Below are 17,875 nucleotides of genomic sequence, written 5' to 3'. Positions count from 1 at the left end.
TGGAGAGCCAGGGCTGTGGATGGCTCAGTCATCACAGGTGGAGAGCCAGGGCTGTGGATGGCTCAGTCTGTAAAATACTTGCCACACAAGTATTTTAGTTCAGATCCCCAGCACTCAAACCTGGCATAGTGACCCATAACAATAACCTTAGTATTTAGAAGATTTAGACAGGCACATTCTGGGGTTGGTTCATTGGCCAGCCAGCCTAGATGAATTTGTGAGCTTCATGCTCAGTGAAAGACCCTGTCTCAAACACCGAAAGCTGTCAAGGAAGACACTTGATTAATACCTCTGGCCTCTACATGTATGTGCATACAGTTGTGCACACTCACTGAAACATGTACTCCTGCTGCATACTCATAGAAAGAACATTGCACTGGTAGACAGGTCCCTTAAGATAGCACAACTCTCCATCCTGTGTCCCTTTCCATCTCTGGAGCTCCTCTCCATACTACACATATACCACACACACACACACACACACACACACACACACACACACACGAACACACACATACACACATGTATGAACACACACATACACACATACATACACACACAAATGCAGACATACACACACACAAACACATCTACACACATTCACACATGCACAAACACATGCATACACTCATGCACACACATACTCACACAGAAACAAATCAGATAAATGACTTTAGGAAACAGTTCTGGGAGCTTCTGTTCTGGTTCACTTAGAATAATCTTGGTATCTAATTTCTTATGGACTCTGATAAATACGAAGCCTTCTCTGATGAATTTTCAGACACAATAGCCAGCCCTCACTCTAGCTGCTTCCTGTCACAGTGAGATAACTACTTGTTTTGTTGTGTTAGTGTTCTCCCCCAAGTGCCTTCCTGAAGCAGCCCTTCAGAGTACCGTCTGTCTCTTCAGACTGCCTGATATGTGTCCTTCCTCCAGTTTTGCTTTCTCCTCCAGTCCATTCTTGTGTGATTCTTCCCCCGACCCCTGCAGTCATCAGAAGCTCTCTTAAAGCCCTTTCTCAAGCTATTTTCTAAAATTAATTTTGTGAGACATTTCTTAACATCTCTGATGTTTAATATCCTCCCCTGCAAAATGGGTTTGACAATATCAAAGCTGGAGTGCACGAGATCTGGTGAAATGAAACGACGTCAGACATCTGAGAAGGACCATAAAGTACTGTCCTCTTGTTACCATGATAACAATGGGCAGGATGCTTAGCACCTGGCTTTTACCCCCTCAGAAGCAATCGTGTCACATGCTACAGTTCTGCTCAGTAACACAGAAGTCCTAGGGGACAACTTTGCTTTCTGAATAAAGGACACAGAATTGAAAGAAAGTCTTCACTACCATCTCTTCTTAGCTAGGTGGTAGATGTGATGTCTAAATGTTCAACTCTATAGCCATGAAGACAAATGCATGGTCTCAGGCTGTGGAGAGAGAAGAGCTTGAGTCCTGGAAGGCAGCACACAGCAGAGGAAACTGTCGCCAGCCTTGACAAGTCCTTGGAGCTTCTGAGAAGTCGACACTTCTTCTCAGAGGACACTTATAACTCTAAAGTTTATTATCTGGGTTTCAGTGGATTTGAGACATGTGCATTCCTCTTGGCACACCAACCATCAGGGTCATCTACTTCATGAAATCTATGGAAGGCAACCTCCATGAATTTGTTTCCAGTCTTACCTGTCCCTCATCATGATCTCTCTGTCTTTTAATTGTCATTAGTGAGTTCCATCTCCTTCTCCCTAGTGAGCACATCTCACTGTCCTTATTCTCTGTGATCACTAATGAAGAGCCAATCAGATCCAAGAGGATGGAATACATGTCATTTTCCACCAAGTTCTCCTGTGTGCCCTGAATTTACTCCCTCCTTACTCTTAGAAAATCCCTCCACCCATTCTCATCTTGTCACTCATCAACTCACTGTGATCAGGATTATGCATCTGAAATTTACCAATGCCACTCTTGTGAATATTACAGATCATCTTCATACTGCTAGAATTAAATGTGTGCACCTCTCTCTCTCTCTCTCTCTCTCTCTCTATCTCTCTCTCTGTGTGTGTGTGTGTGTGTGTGTGTGTGTGTGTGTGTCTCCTGGATTGCAGCCATCTTCACTAAAGCATTTGGCAGAGCCCACATGACTTCCTCAAGATGACTGATTCCTTTGGCTTCCGTGACTCTGCTCTCCCTAAATCCTGTGTTCACCTACCTACTCTTCTCCTCTGATTAAATGTTGGAGTTCCTCAGGATGCAAGCCATGGCTGCTTCCTATTCTACATGCTCCTTCAGGTGGACTACTGTATTCATGACTAAATCCCACAAGTCAGGACATCTTTCCATCAGCCATGACAGGCTGGTATGTTTCTAACATAGAAGCAGGCAGCTACAAACAAAATACACTCAGAAGCTGTTGGAAAGCTTCAGAATGGTGTAAAGGGATTGAATATCCAGAGAGCCAGTATTCCTGAGAGAGAGAGAGGTGGGTTCTTACCCTTGATAGATGCCTTCTTTCTGTGGATGCCGAATCTCAGAAGAACAAATGAACACAGCAAGCTGCTGAAGCTCAAAATGTTGCTTCGCCCCATATCTCTCACTATAGTATTTACGCCAAGAACTGCACTCTTTTTCTAGAATTCCTCCTCCTAAATATCTTTCCAAGTATCCCATTCTCACCATCTCCTGCCACACTCCCTCAGACCAAGGCTCTCAGGTGTGTGAACATAGTTTCCTATTTGAACTCCCTGCTTCCAGAATATTCTTTTATTTATTTATTTATTTATTTATTTATTTATTTATTTATTTTTACTGGATATTTTCTTTATTTACATTTCAAATGTTATCCCATTTCCTGGTTTCCCTTCTTCCTGGGAACACCCTATCACATCCTCCCTCCCCCTGCTTCTATGAGGGTGTTCCTCCACCCGCCCACGCATCCCCACCTCCCTGACCTCGATTCTCCTACACTGGGGCATCTGTCCAGCCTTCATAGGACTAAGGACCTCTCCTTGAAGGTGATCTGCAAGTTCTCCCATGTCACACCACTGCCAAAATGTTTTGATGGCTCCATCTAACCCAGAATATAAAACAGGCTGGTGACAGCTTTTATGGTTGACAACTGAATACAATTCTGTCTTATCTTCTACTTTTCAATGTACATTCAGCTTTGAGCAGCAAATGAGTAGGACCTTGATAAATCCCAGCTTGTTTGGTGTGATGGAGCATGCCTAGAATTCCAGCACTCAGGAGGCTTCAAATGGGTCAGCCTGGGCTGTATCGCACACACACAGGTGCGCACATACACACACACACACACACACATTCACACACACACACACACACACACACAATGGCAGGTTTTCCTCTACTGTTACATCACACCCTGACTTTACTCTTCTTGTAAGATCGAATCCTCCTGTAGTTTCTGATTCCTGTCCTCCCTGCTTCCTGTCCTCCCTTCCTTCATCCCTTCATTCCCTCCTCTCTCCCATTCCAATAATGGTCTCCTCAACCTAGAAATAAATAAGATCCTAACTTCACCTAACAACCAGACACTAAAACGAATAGAAATTTTAAGGGTAGAAAACAAGAAACAAGAAAAGTGGGAGCAAAGAAGTTGCTGGTTGGTTAAGATCCCTTCTTCCCTAACAGGGGGTCTGTACTCAGTTCATGGATGTTTGTAATTCTAGCTTCAGAGGATCTCATGCTCTTCCCCTCCCACTCTTTCTGACTTCTATAACTCTGTCAGACATGTGTTAAGTGTATCTACATTCAAGCACATATGTGCATAAAAGTAAGTAAATATTTCAAAAACTAGGATGGTAGAAAACAAAATGGATAGCTACATTTGCTTGCTCGTGGGTACTCTGGTAGGATAATGATTTCAAAAGGTTCCAACACGGATGTTATGTCCTTCAAAGCTTAAAATATTCACTAGCTGGCCATTAACACATACATTTGGCCCCTGAATTAAAGAGATATATTGCTGAACTGGGGAAATAAAACATCTGAATAAATACAGCTTCAAAAGCGCTGCTTCCACAATGCAAGCAAAATTAAAGACAAGTAAGAGACTGAAACTACATTTGAAACAGGTGTGACAGACTAAAGATCAGCATTCCTGGTACACAAAGTTTATAGAAATAAAAATTAAGAAATGGAATAGCAGATAAATGGCCTCAACTGATTAACTGAAAATAAGAAAAACATTATGTCATTTTCTATCTTGTCAGTGATCAAAAGAAGACAAATAAAATGAAATTATGACCCCAATTTACCTGAAAAAATATTTTAGGCTATTTAAAAATTGACTACCAGATATATTTTAAAAACTAGTAAGGTTTTGTACAGAATAGTTCAAAAAATCAGGAAACTATCAAAGAGTTGGTAGAAGCAGATTTGATGTACTCTTTTAAAAACAGAAATTGAAAAATAGTAACTTAAAAAAAAACTTGACTTTCTGAAAAGTGGCCAAAGTTAATGCCATTCAGACGAGTTCGGGGCTAGGAATATGTCGCTCTGGTCAGAGTAGAAGACACAGCTTGCTTAAGGTGCTACAGAGCTGGCGCCAACACTTACTTTTCTCAGGAGACAGGTGCATCTTGGTCTGACCCCGCACCAGCCTGCAGGTGGAGCCGTCCCCAGCACAGACACCGCAGTTGTCTTCCTTGGCATTACTTCCCAGCTGTCTATCACAGCCCACGGTCTGTGCAGAATAAAAGAGTAGAAGACATCTCACTTAGGGTGTTCTCTTGCTTCAGTTTATGGGCTGTCTGTCTGTCTTCATGAGGACACCATTTTGTACATGTGAACTGATGGGATGTCTCAGAGTCTAAGACCATTTCTGTTATTCTTATGTAAGGCCCCCAGAACTGCAGTCACCAAGCTGTCTCCCTGCAACCTTACTCTCCTCTAGCTATATTTCAACTATCCATACACCTATAAAGAATATTTTTTCCACCTTTCTCTCTGACCCCCTCCCTCATCTTCCCATAAGAGTCTCTTGTAGCCCAGAGACAGCCTTGAACTTGCTGTGTAGTGTGGGATGACATTAACATTGTCTGATCCTTCAACTTCCACCTCCCAAGTGCTCAGAGTGAAGGTTTGTGTCATCTCATCTGGTTCGTGTGTTGTGAGGACCAAGCTTGGGGCTCTGTGTTGCTGTATAAGAACTGTGCCGACTGAGCCACATCCCCAAGCCCTCTCCCTGCCCCTTCTTTCTCTCCACTCCTACTTTTACCCCAGACTCTTGTTTCTTGGACCCAATGTCTATGCCTCAGACCCACAGAATGTTTGTATATTTGCTTTGATGCAGAAGAATCTACAGATAAATCCTCCATCTTGGCTACATCTACATTTCTTTATCACTAGCTGCTCTTACCCCTAGGTTGCCACCTCCATATAATTATATCCATGTGTCTACCGATGATTGCAAAGAGAAAAACTAGGCGTTGTGTCCCATACAAAATATGGCTTGCTGTTATCTTTCAGTTTACTGTGTCACTATGCCTGTGTGTGTGATATTGAAACTGTCCTTACAGGTGAATAACTGTGTTTTATATTTTTTTTCATTTTTGCAAATAAGACTTTTATATAGGGTGGGGCAGGAGAGGGGCAAGCATCCTCATAGAGACAAAGGAGAAGGAGAAGAGGGAGGATGTGGGATGGGGGATTGTGGAGGGGTATCTTTCAAGTGTGAGATCATTTGAGATGTAAATGAATTGAATGATTAATAATAAAATAAAATGAAGTAAAAAGAAAATACAAAAAAAAAAAGACTTTTATATAAAGCATGCCCAGTGATCTTTACCAGTCTAATAGTTTATCTGTACTTCCTGACATTATTCACAAGACTGGCAATGAAGTTCAGGGACCGTGAAGACAGTCATGACAAATCCTGACTCATCTACCACATCCTTCAAAATACAGGATGCTGGACAAGTAGTCAGACTCATTTTCCTTAACCATGAGGAGAGATAAAGATGCCAATGTGTATTTCACCAAAGGTCTAGCAAGAGTTGAAGGAGAGATGTTTTTTAAAAAGCGGCACATCGGTCAGATGATTCTAGAGAGTTCTAAAAGGGGAAGGTCAGTTTGACTATTTCTCTCTGTCATCAGCTTTGGACTCCAGGAGCCAGGACACTGCAGTGGGCAGAGCTGTCACGTCACTCTGTTCTCCAGGTGCTGAAGAGAAAAGAGGAACTGGACGGAGTTCAAGCCACATCAATAGGGGAGTCTTTCCAAAATGTCGGCATTGAAGGACAAGAGAAAGATGGAATGAGAGCTTCAGAGAGAGACAGGATATGTTCCAAGGAAATGAGGAAATAGCTGCACTTCAAGTTGTTTTCAGCTTCGCCCCAGGATGCCAGGAATAAAGGGTGCTACACTTGCTCTGTGGAATCACAAATGGTGAAAGCTACAGCATTTAGCTCAATGGGAGAAAGTCTCAAAAGTCAGATTTCTTGTTGGGAACACTGTAGTGGGTATTAAATTATTGGAGGAGCAGCTGGAATCAATAATATTTATACTCCTTTATTTTGATAATATGAATTTAAAGATAATATTGGTGACATATTTTTTTTTAATTTGTATGTGTACATGTATGTTCATGTATCAGTCAGTCCAGGAGCACACATATCAGGGAACACATGTGATAGTCAAAGGCCAGCTGACCCATGAACTTCCAGGAATCCTCCTATTCCTGCCTCCCCAGAGCTGAGATTATAGATACATGTTGCTGTATCCAGCTTTATGTGGGTTTTAAGGATTTGAACTTGGGACCTTGTGCTTACATGGCAACCACTCCTCTCAGCGGCCCTATAACACTGTACTGACTTTTGCTGGATGCTTACCATATGCCTGGCATTGTGTCACAAATGCTGACCGTGGTCTTTCTCTCTTCTCCACAACAACCTTATGATACAGGTGAGTCCTTTTATTACATCTTACAAAAAAGGAGTTCGTCTGTACACAGTGGATGCTAAATGACTTGTCCCCATAGCAGAGACAGCACACATCCAGTAATAGTTTTAAACCCCTGATCCTCTAAGCAGAATCCCAACAGTGTGCCACGCTTTCATGCACCTTTGCTCTCAGCAGAAAGACAAGGAGGATCCCTGTTACAGAGGACTTTATATGAATATTTACAAGCACATGTGGGACAGCTTAAGGGAGATTGATTCTGGAAACATACTTGCATGGTTGGGATTGTACCAGTGAGTAACTGTGTTCATGAAACTTTCCCCAGGGGAAATAATTCTGCCATGAAATTATAGACATCATCTTCCTGGGCCAAGCTCTGTCCTCACATGTCGCTGTCCCTGAGCGCTTAGCATTTCATGAGGGTGAGAGTCACCCTTTCTCTGTTCATCCAGGAAGGGTGTGTGCTGAAGAGTTAGGGCGAGCTTATTTTGAAGAGTGTTTGGGGCTTTGCAAAATCTTGGGCAATCGAATCCCTCCCAAGCACTTGTATTTGCTTCCTAATTTTTTTTTTAAGTTAAAATTCTTCCAAATTGTACAGCCAAACAAAGCATGTGAAAACATCACAGAAAAATGATATTTGAAAAGAAGGCCTGATTGCCCTGTGATTCATCAAGTGCAAACCGGAGCTGACTTGAAACTGAGGCAGATTGAATTCTGGCTCTCTAGATATTCCACAGTGCACAATGAGCAACCCCTAAAATATTATCTGAAGTGTTTTCCTACTTCTGTGACATCTCCTAATGTCAGGATACCTAATTACCATGATTTATAAACTACTAATTGATAAACACATCAAACATTATCAAACACATTATCATCAATTAAATTGTCCTTTTCTATATAATGCCAAGCATAAAAATATAACTCAATAAGACAAGATTCTTATCTTGTAGTACAGTTAATGAGACAAGTTAAAAGTTATAAGACACATGATAACATAAACACATACTTTAAATATATGAGCAGTGGATTTTGGAAGACATATAATTTATAAACAGAATTTGAGCAGAGATTATTTCAAAGTTCAGGCAGATGGAGTTTAAATAAGTGCCATTAATCCAAATTAAGCAAAATATAAAATTTCCAGATAAATCAAGGTTAATTCTTCAAGAACCAAACCAATTTTGAATGAACTTTTTTACTTGATATCTCTGAAAAAATGTATTTTACTTTAGAGAAAATTTGAAATTGAGCTCATTCCTAACTGGAAGCTTTACCTCTACTGACTAGTGTTCATGGTCCTGAAACCTTCCATGTATTCTGCACACTATTGGAAAAGAAAAGCAATCATCAATATCACGCAGCTACAAACCCTGTGACCTGCAACAGCGACCTGCTTGCAAAATATACTGGCACAATAGCATTACAAATGTTAACCAGCTTTTTAGGTTAAATGTTAAAGCCTGCTCCATGAGATGGAACCCATATCTAAAAACACTGAAGTAGCCAAGGGCCTGGGACTAGACAGATCATGGGCACTCAGGGAAAGTCTATTAATATTATTCTACTCAAGAGACACAGCACTAAAATGGCTCCTAATGACATACTTCTGGACCCCTAGATCAGTGACTCACCCAACCCTTGTCAGAGAAGCTTCGTCTTGCATGGAAATTAACACAGAGACCCATACCTGGATCACAAAGAGTGAGAAACTGTGTAGCCCTCAATCCTAAATGGGACATCCTCATCCAACCCTCCCCTCAAGGCTCCAGGATCTATGGAGAATCAGAGGTAGAAAGGTTGTAAGGGCCAACATTGCTGGATGACTTCAAGAAAGGAGCATCACCCAGACACAATGGGACTGATGCACAAAGGGACTCATAGAGACAGTAGCAGCATGCATACGTCCTGCACAGGTTCAAATCAGACAAAATCCAGCATGGAGAAGGGAAAGTGGGCACAATGTCCTACCCCTAACCAAGAAGCTATGTGCAGTTGATACTTGCAGGGAAATGGGAAATCAGTTTTCTCCAATGGAGTGTCCTGTGTCTATCAACGACACTTCAGAGCAGGCCTCAGCTGGCCAACACAAAGCGGACTATGTTTGTGGTGAGCCTTTTGTTTCATTCTAACAGAGCTATATGTTTTTCTTTGTCTTCTTGGTTTGTTTTGTTTTCACTTGGAGGGAGAGAGGAGAAAGAACATGAATCTGGGTTGGGTAGGGAGGTGGAAAGGGTCTGCAAAGGGCGAGGGAAGTATACTATGATTTAAAAAAATGTATGAATTTTTTAAGATTATAAAAAGTTGAAGAAAAGCAAGCAAGTTGTGCTGGTCTTTGGAGACAGACACTCTTAAGCATTTCAATCCTCTCGATGCACGCAAGGACTTCAGTTCCTTGGTTTTATTAGAAGTGACCCATTGTCACTGTCTTTGACCCGTGAAACATGAGCCCAACTGACCTGTGTCAGTTCTGTTAAGAAAGCTTAAGAGTCAACGCGAGAGTTTCATGGTCTCTCTATCTACCGTGGTTATGCTAACAAGTATGATGTTAGGATAAAGCACCCCTCAGCCTAGGTCCCTACTACACTCTAACAGCAGAAATCCTGACGACCTACATTGGCACAGGGCAAAAGCAGGAAGCAGTATTTAATTGCTTCAAGCCACTGTCCTTGGAGGGTTGTTGGTTTCTGCAAGAAAACATAGCCTATATCACACAGGAATGTAATCTAGACATTCTAAAGCTATGTTAATGACAGAAGAATTTTTTAAGAACTGGAAGTTTCATGTTAAAGTTTAGATCTCTAACTTTTTGTTTTTCAAGAAAAACAAAGAAATAAATACAAACTCAAAAAAGCTTCTATTTCTTTTCTACTTTCAGTGTAATCAAAAGTGGTGGAAGCTACAAGACTATGCGTAATTAAGTTCAACTTGAGAAAATTTGAAAAGCCAATGACATCATGGTGGGAAAGGTGTAAGTGTTAAATTGATGCAGGAGTAGCTGAATCCAATGAATTCAGTGAACTTTTACCCTGAGTTCTCTCTCTCTCTCTCTCTCTCTCTCTCTCTCTCTCTCTCTCTCTGTGTGTGTGTGTGTGTGTGTGTGTGTGTGTGCACGTGTGCATGTATGTCTTTGAGTTTGAATCTATGCTACTGAACCATCTATTTTCAAGCCATCTGCTGTACTGACTGGATCACCTTCCATTTTCAGTTAAACTTCAGCTTTACAAATAGTCAGAGAAATGTATTATTAGCTGCTGATCTAGAGCAGGCAGGCACCTTTGGGAGAAAAATGTCTGCATTAAGCAATTCTTCCATTTTCTTGTCTTTTTGTTTTATCTCACAATGTAGAAAAACTCACAGAGAATGAAACAATATCACCCAGCCACTCCAAGTCATTCATGCAACCTAGAGTAAACTTGGCTTATTATAATACTGAATTGACCATGCCTCAAAACATTCCTGTCTGCCATCTTTCTTTTCTGAACATGTATGCTATGCTTGCAAACTGAGCATGATCAGAAATGTGTCTATCATCTTTTTCTTCTTGAAATGTAACCTTACAGTGAGCATGCTCTGTCATCTTTGAGCTGTGTGCACTCATCTGGGTGTTTGTATACCCTTAAAATCCAAAATGTTTTGAAGTCTTGATCCCCATAGTGATAGTATTTGGGGTGGGGCTTCTACCAAGTGATTAAATCATGAGGGAGGAACCCAATAGAGTGGATTAGTGCCCCTAGAAGACAGGCCTTGGAGACATTTCTTATCTCTTACAACACATGAGGTCTTTGCTACCCAAAAACTGGGACATAGGTTCTCATTGAACAGTAGAGTGCCCAGTGCTTCAATCAAGAAATTCCAGTGTTTTGAACTATGAAAAGGACATTTCTGTCGTTTATGCAATCCACTTTGAAGCACTGTTATGTCACACAGACTAAGGCACTCTGGGAAATTTCCTCACTCTGAATGCCCATTCTCCTTATAAACAAAGTATATGGTCCTCATTTGGATAGAAAGGGCACTGTATGGACTTCCTCAGATGATAATAAGCTAATGAGTAAGGTGTGCTTGGATGATGCCCAATCTCCAGAAAGCACCCAGTATCAATTTTATTTTTATCATAAATGTTAATATACATTTTAGAGCAAAATGTTTAATTAAAAATTTATCTTGTGTGGGTGCTTTGTCTGCATGTATATCTGTGCACCACACATGTACAGTGCCTGAGGAGGTTAGAAGAGGGTATCAGATCTCCTGAAGTTAGAGTTACAGACAGTTGTGAGCTGGGACTTGAACCCAGATCCTCTGGAAGAACAGCCAGTGCTTTTAACTGCTGAACCATCTCTCCAGCCCCTCATGAATTATTTTATCACAAATTCTAAATGACTCCATTTACCTAGGCGCCAGTAAATTTGTTAAACATAAATAAGAAATCAAGCATGGTGCTAAATGGGTGCAGGTAAAAGCATGTGTTCTTTTTCAGAGGATCCAAATTTGATTACTGGGATCATTGTCAGGCCACTCCCAACAGCCTACAACACTAGTTCCAGAAGGTCCAGCGTCCTCTTCTGGTCTCTGAGGGCATGCACATGCATGTGTGTGAGCATGCAGACATGTGCACACACACATATACGCACACAGATCTTAAGGAGAAAGAGAAGGAAGAGAAGAAGAAGAGGAGGAGGAAGAAGAAAAAGGAGGAAGAGGAAAAGGAGGAGGAGGAGGAGGAGAAGAGGAAGAAGGAGAAGAAGAAGAAGAAGAAGAAGAAGAAGAAGAAGAAGAAGAAGAAGAAGAAGAAGAAGAAGAAGAAGAAGAAGAAGAAGAAGGAGAAGAAGGAGAAGAAGAAGAAGAAGAAAGAAAGAGAAAAAGAAAAAGAAAAAGAAGAAAACTTCTTCTGCAGAGTTGCCTGGCAAATATCAGAAGCAGAAGCAAATTTCATTCAGCAAGACCCATGGTGAGACCTGTGACTGTCTCATGCTGTCTGCTTTCCCAGCTAATGGAAAGTTGTCCCCAAGAGCATTGTGACAAGTTCCTTTAAATGAGAAAATTGTAAACACACTTGCAAAAGTTATTGTCTGTGCCAAATACTCATCAGAGCTCACTTCCCTGGTCTCGAGGCCAACAGAGTGAATCACACAGTTGACTCTCTTCCCCTGACAACTGCTGATTGATATCCACCACCACATTGTACAAAAAGGGCATTGATGTGAATGTTATCCAGTGGAAGGAAAGATACTGACTTCAATTGGGAAATGTCTGTCGCTCTCTTTTTACTTAGATGGCCTGCACTCACCTTGAAAAATAAAAACAGACACTACCCCTTAGTGCAGCAAAGAACTGGCTTGCTCTCCTGGATTAACAAAAAGCACAACAGGGAGGCACTCATTTAAGATGGGCTAATTCAGAACTGGAGACTGCTATTATTCTGCAAACCTCTTCAAATGTTGAGTTGCTGAAGCAAACAAGGAAGCTGGAGTTAAAGAATACAGGGGAGGGTCTTGGACAGTGAGTGCCACTAGAGAACAGGGAAAATGAAGTCAGGCTGACTGAAGGCCCCTGAGTGACAGCTACCTGCAATGTTGTTTGGAAATGAACTTTTTAAAAGGGGATGCTAAGAAAGGTGGCATCTCATTTCTATGCATTGAAAAAATCAAATCCCAGTGACACTAAGGGAGCAGCCACAGGGTCCCCAGCCAGTACAGATGCTCATCAGGCATCACAGGAAGTGACCTAAAGACTATGCAACTCCAACTACCGATCTTGGGATTAAAGCATTCTGGGAATGATGGTACATGTCCTGGCTTTGTTTTGTTTTTATTTTAAGGGAAGACAGGCAGATAGGAGAGAAGCTGAGAGGAAAAATAGAGGTGAAGACTGTCATATGAATCCACAAAGAGAGAAAAGCATGGGGTGAATTTTTCTTCCGGAAATAAATAACAAACTGTGTTGATGGCTTGATTTGGGGCTTCTGGCTTCTAGACTGTGTGAAGTTATATTTCTGTTGTTTTAAGCTATCGACTTTGTGGCAACAATTTGTTATAGTACCCATGAGAAACTGACAAAGCCCTGCTATCCACCAGTGCCTTTTCTAACCATGTCACAGGCTTTACTCAAACCGACATCACCAAATAGTTTTTTATCAACATCTCTCCTTGTTCCTCTTGAATCCACAGAAATACTTGGCGCTGTTAACCTCCTTGCACAACACTCTCCCACCCTTTCTTCACTTGCTCGTGGTCTTTACACTAAATAGAAGTCTATTTCATCCAGTCACAATTGGGAATGCTTTTTCTTATGTGTTCCCTTCAGTGACAAGGTCAGTGTCTTCTACTTCAGTGGCTCTGCCTTTCTCAGTACTCACAGACATTAGATCAGATGTTAGGATCTTATAATTACCCACTAAGGCCTCAGATTTTGTGCCAACTTCTATATCCACAGGTGTACCCAGCTCATCTCACCTTTAACCTACATATCTCATTCTCACCTGATACTTTCTCTTCCCCAGTAACCTCACTGAGACCTCCCTTTCTCTACCCACATCCATTCAAACATCCAGTCCTAAAAGATGTTTGCTCATCTCTTAAGTTTCCTCCCCCTCTTCATTCATCCTACCCACTGTTTGACTTTGCATCTCCCCTGAGTCCAAACTTGACCTTCCATTGTGTTCCCAGGTCCCACCCCCTCCAAATATTTTGGCACGATACCGTGGAAGTGACCTCTCGAAAGCCAAGCCCATCTGAACTATTTCTTAAGACAATTCCTCAGTGGTTCTTCTCACAGCTCTCAGGAAAGGTTAACAAGTGGTTTCTTTCCACATACTCTCACAGCTCCATCCTCTAGCACTACTGCACAGAATACCTTACCTCAGCTCTGTAGAGCAATCAGATATCTTATACAACCTGATACTGCATATTTGTTCTGTATATTTGTTTGTATCATATTTGTTCATAAGCCTGCTGCTTATCTTTGTCTAATTAACTTATAATCAACTTTTTAAAACCTCAGTTTCTAATATCACCTCATCTACTGAAGCCCAGACTAATCTCTTATCCCATTGCTGATGCCCAGGGTCTTGCATATTTGGAAAGTGCTGTACCATGGAGCTCAATCCCAGCCCTCTAATAATAACAAGTTCATTTTGAGTACAAAAGTAATGCATGCCATTGGCAAAAAGTTGGAAGAAAACAGTGTAATCCCACAGACTGATGGTGATAATGATGGTTCAGTGAACACATTCCAGGATGGAGTGGTTGCCATAGAGGAAAATTGTAGATAGCATGTGATGCAGAAAAATGGAGCTATAAGCCTTGACCATGGGAAAATTTGTCGACAGAAAGTGTTAGGTATGATGCAACAGGGGCAGTCACTGAACAAAGAGAGATTTGCAGGCAGTGAAGGGATGCTAGATACTGTAGTGTTGACTTCAAAAAGATTCCTCAGTTTATATTTATGTTTGTGATGTATTTGTTTTTGAAGGATGCCAATCTCTACCTAGAATTCTTGTATGTAAATATCTAGTTCTCCTAGTACAATCTGTTGGCTGTCTTCTCTCCATTACTACCCGTTTCTCAGTGATCATTTGGCTTGCTATGGACTTATTCGTAAGCTTTCTACTTGGTCCATTTGTCCATTTGTCTATCTTTGTGCCATTATCTTAATGTTTCGATTACTGTCAGTTTATGCTGTCTTCAGAATGTATAATGTCAGTCCTCCAACTTTGCTCAGCTCCTTCAATCTCATGGTATATTTGGGGATGCTAACATAAGGGGAATTGTATTTTCAATATCAAATTCTGTCCTTCTGCTGTATATCATTGAAGTCACTGACTTGTGTATAGCAAATCTGTTATATATACTGGATTACTTATAAACCATTATTAGTTCCAGGGGGGTTTTCTTTATTATTTGACATATATAATCAAATCATGTATAAACAAAGATGATTTTAGTTTTTCTTAATCAGTATACCTTTTCTCATCTTTTATTCCCAGTATGTTGAAAAGCAGTGACAGGATTGAAAGACATCTTTGGCTTTTTCCTGATCTTGTCAAGAAAGTGTCTAGTTGCTTACCATTAAGAATGACATTAAGCCAATCGTGGTGGTACACACTTTAATCCCAGCACTTGAGAAGCAGAGGCAAGCAGATTTCTGTGAGCTCAAGGCCACCTTGATCTACAGAGTGAATTCCAAATTAGTCAGGGCCAAACAAAGAGACCCTGTTTCAAAAAAAAAAACTGTACTTATAATTTTTAAAATATTTATTATCAAGTGGTGGAAATTCTCCTCATGGTTTCCTGAAGTTTCTTCTTTAACTGTTTCCATCAAGAATGAGTGTTAGATTTCATTATTTTTTCCTACAGCTGTTCTTATAATCATTGTTCTTCTCTAGCATGTGGATAAGATGGATTATATTAATTGATTTTTGAATGCTGAATTAGCTTTGCATATCTGGGATAAATGTCACTAGTTGTGTTTCTGGACATTGTTGAGTTTGGTTTACTAATATTTGTTGAGATGTTTGTATATGTGCTCTTGAAAAAATGAATTTAGATCTCCCACTATGAAAGAGATCATAAAGAATGGGTATAAGAGGAGTTGGCTGTGACTATGTGTCTCTTAGCAATGCTAGAAGCTACACCCTTGAAGTGTCACCAACATGACTGCCTAAACATGAGCTTAAAAAGGATAACAGCAATATAGATACTAACATGGACAGGGAAAGCCCATAAAGCCTTCTCCCTAGAAAAAGAGCTACAGGCCACTAAGGCATGCCAGAGCAGGTGACATAGTTTTCTCCAGAGAAGACTGTACCAACTAGTTATCAGTACCAGGTGGTCAGCCCTGAAAACATACATACAAGTAACTTTATACAGACTGAGAAGATTGCATTTAGAAATGTGTAGTATGTATGTGTGTATGTATATATGTGTGTGTGTATATATACATGTGTGTATTTATGTATATACCAATTAATGAAAAAAGAGGCCATGAATTTGAAAGAGATCAAGAAGTAGCCTATGGGAAGGTTTAAAAGGAGGTGGGACAAGGAGGAAATGATGCAATGATTAAAGAAATGATGCAAAAATCAAAGAAAATTTAAAAACTGTAAACTAAAAAAAAAATGATATAATTGTTTCCTGAAGTAATTGTTTGGATATAAAGTGAATCACTGTGGCAGAAAACTTACTATTTTGGAAAGTTTGTGATCATGGATTTGAGTTCTTTAATTGATATAGGCATATTCTGTCTATTTCTAATTAGAGGAGGTTTGGCAGACCTTGCCTTTGAAGAAGTGGCTCATCTAGTTTGTCCAATCTGTGGGCACAGGGCTGCTCTTACTCACTGGTGTCCACTGGCTCTGGTTGGAGGAAGGCCTTCACTGTCACTGCTGGACCATTTTGTTTCTGCCACATTATAGTCTCAGTCTGACTATCAATGAGTTGTTTCCAATTCTTTTCTAGGGACTTTGCTCTCACTCATATTGGTTATTTTCTTCTGGTTGACTTGAATGGGATGGTGCTTCCTCAAGCTTAGAAGCTTCATCTCAGAGACATTGTCAGGGTCGAAAAACCAAGAAGAAGAAAAATGAGGATGAAGAGAAGGAAGAGAAGAAGTAGAATGAGGAAGAAGAAGAGGAAGAAGGAAGAGAAAGAAGATGATGACAATAGAGGAGAAAGAGGAAGAAAAGGAAAAGGAAGAACAAGAACAAGAAAAAGAAGAGAAGGAAGAGGAGGAAGAAAAGGAGAGGAAAATATGTCTTATGCTAAGTTCTCCTAGGTATCTATAAGCCTCCATTAAAATTATGCTAGAAACAGATGTGAGAAGTGGAGTAGCAGAAATTTGTGTAGGAAGAACCTGGACAATCTGGCAGGGCTCCTGAATTTTATGACAAATCATCACAAACCATTGAGGCTGCTGTTAGTCCAAAGATGGCGTTTATTTATTAAGCAAACAAAACAATTTCAAAGCAATAAAGATTTTTAAAAGGAAATGACCTGACAGTAGAAGGGAATGAGAAAGTACTTGGGAAAAGAGAGGGAGGCGAAGGATGGAGTAAGAAGGGACATGAAAGGGAATTGAGGTAAAGAAAGATAAATACCAAAGTTTCCTCTCACGTGCAGCTGGATGGCTTGCTGTGGTTGGTGTTCTCCCCCAAGCCTCCTAGAGGAGACGGAATGCTAAAAATGCCCCTTTCTATTTTTAGTAGCATTTGTTTACGTATAAATTGATGGGCTTCACTATGACATCCCATGCATGTATGTAATAATCTGATCATCTTCAATCCCCTATTACCTTACTTGATGCTCTATTAGCACTCCTACCACTGCCCTGCCTCCACCCACAAGCCTTCCTCATACCTCAAGGAGCAACTCTACCATTTTCCTTCTTTACAAAGGGATTCTTCAGAGGCTCGGTGATGGCTCCATTGGTAAAGTGTTTATTGTATAAACATCAGTTCAGAAACCTTGGACATGTGACACATGCCTATAATCCCAGAACTGGTGATGCTGAGATCACTCTGGGTTCAATGAGGGACTGTCTCAAAATGTGAGGTGAAAAATAATTGAGGAAGTTGTCCAATGTCAACCTCTAAGCCTCTACATGTTCTCACATGAACTAGCACACACATACACACACATGCAAGCACACACACATATATACATACAAACACACATGGAAGAGAGGAGAGAGAGAGAGAGAGAGAGAGAGAGAGAGAGAGAGAGAGAGAGAGAGAGAGAGAGAGAATGAGTGTCCTTCAGAGAAGACAATAATTCTGTGATGTTCCTGTAGTCCTCACCTGCCTCTGGAACCTGTCTAAATTCTCACTCGTTACAATACAATGGAGTTAACACCTTGGTCCCATTCATCAGAGCTCTGCAAAATCACCTGACACAGCTGATGGACTGCCCCAAACCCCAGAGATCCACACTGCCCTTCCAAAGCAGCACTCTCAAAAGAGTGT

At 40.8% G+C, this 17,875-nt stretch overlaps 1 protein-coding gene across 1 annotated transcript in view; it reads right to left on the bottom strand.

Moving 5' to 3' along the window:
• The window catches only part of Adamtsl3 (ADAMTS like 3), a 294,408-nt gene that overhangs the window by 151,262 nt on the left and 125,271 nt on the right, over positions 1-17,875 (bottom strand). The window contains exon 7 of the mRNA XM_031384883.1: positions 4,573-4,699. Within this exon, the coding sequence (XP_031240743.1) occupies positions 4,573-4,699 (127 nt within the window). The remainder of the gene's footprint in view (positions 1-4,572; positions 4,700-17,875) is intronic.

This window comes from Mastomys coucha, unplaced genomic scaffold (assembly GCF_008632895.1).
Source record: "Mastomys coucha isolate ucsf_1 unplaced genomic scaffold, UCSF_Mcou_1 pScaffold21, whole genome shotgun sequence".
NCBI classification, from domain to species: domain Eukaryota; kingdom Metazoa; phylum Chordata; class Mammalia; order Rodentia; family Muridae; genus Mastomys; species Mastomys coucha.
This window is presented reverse-complemented; position numbering and strand designations above follow the sequence as displayed.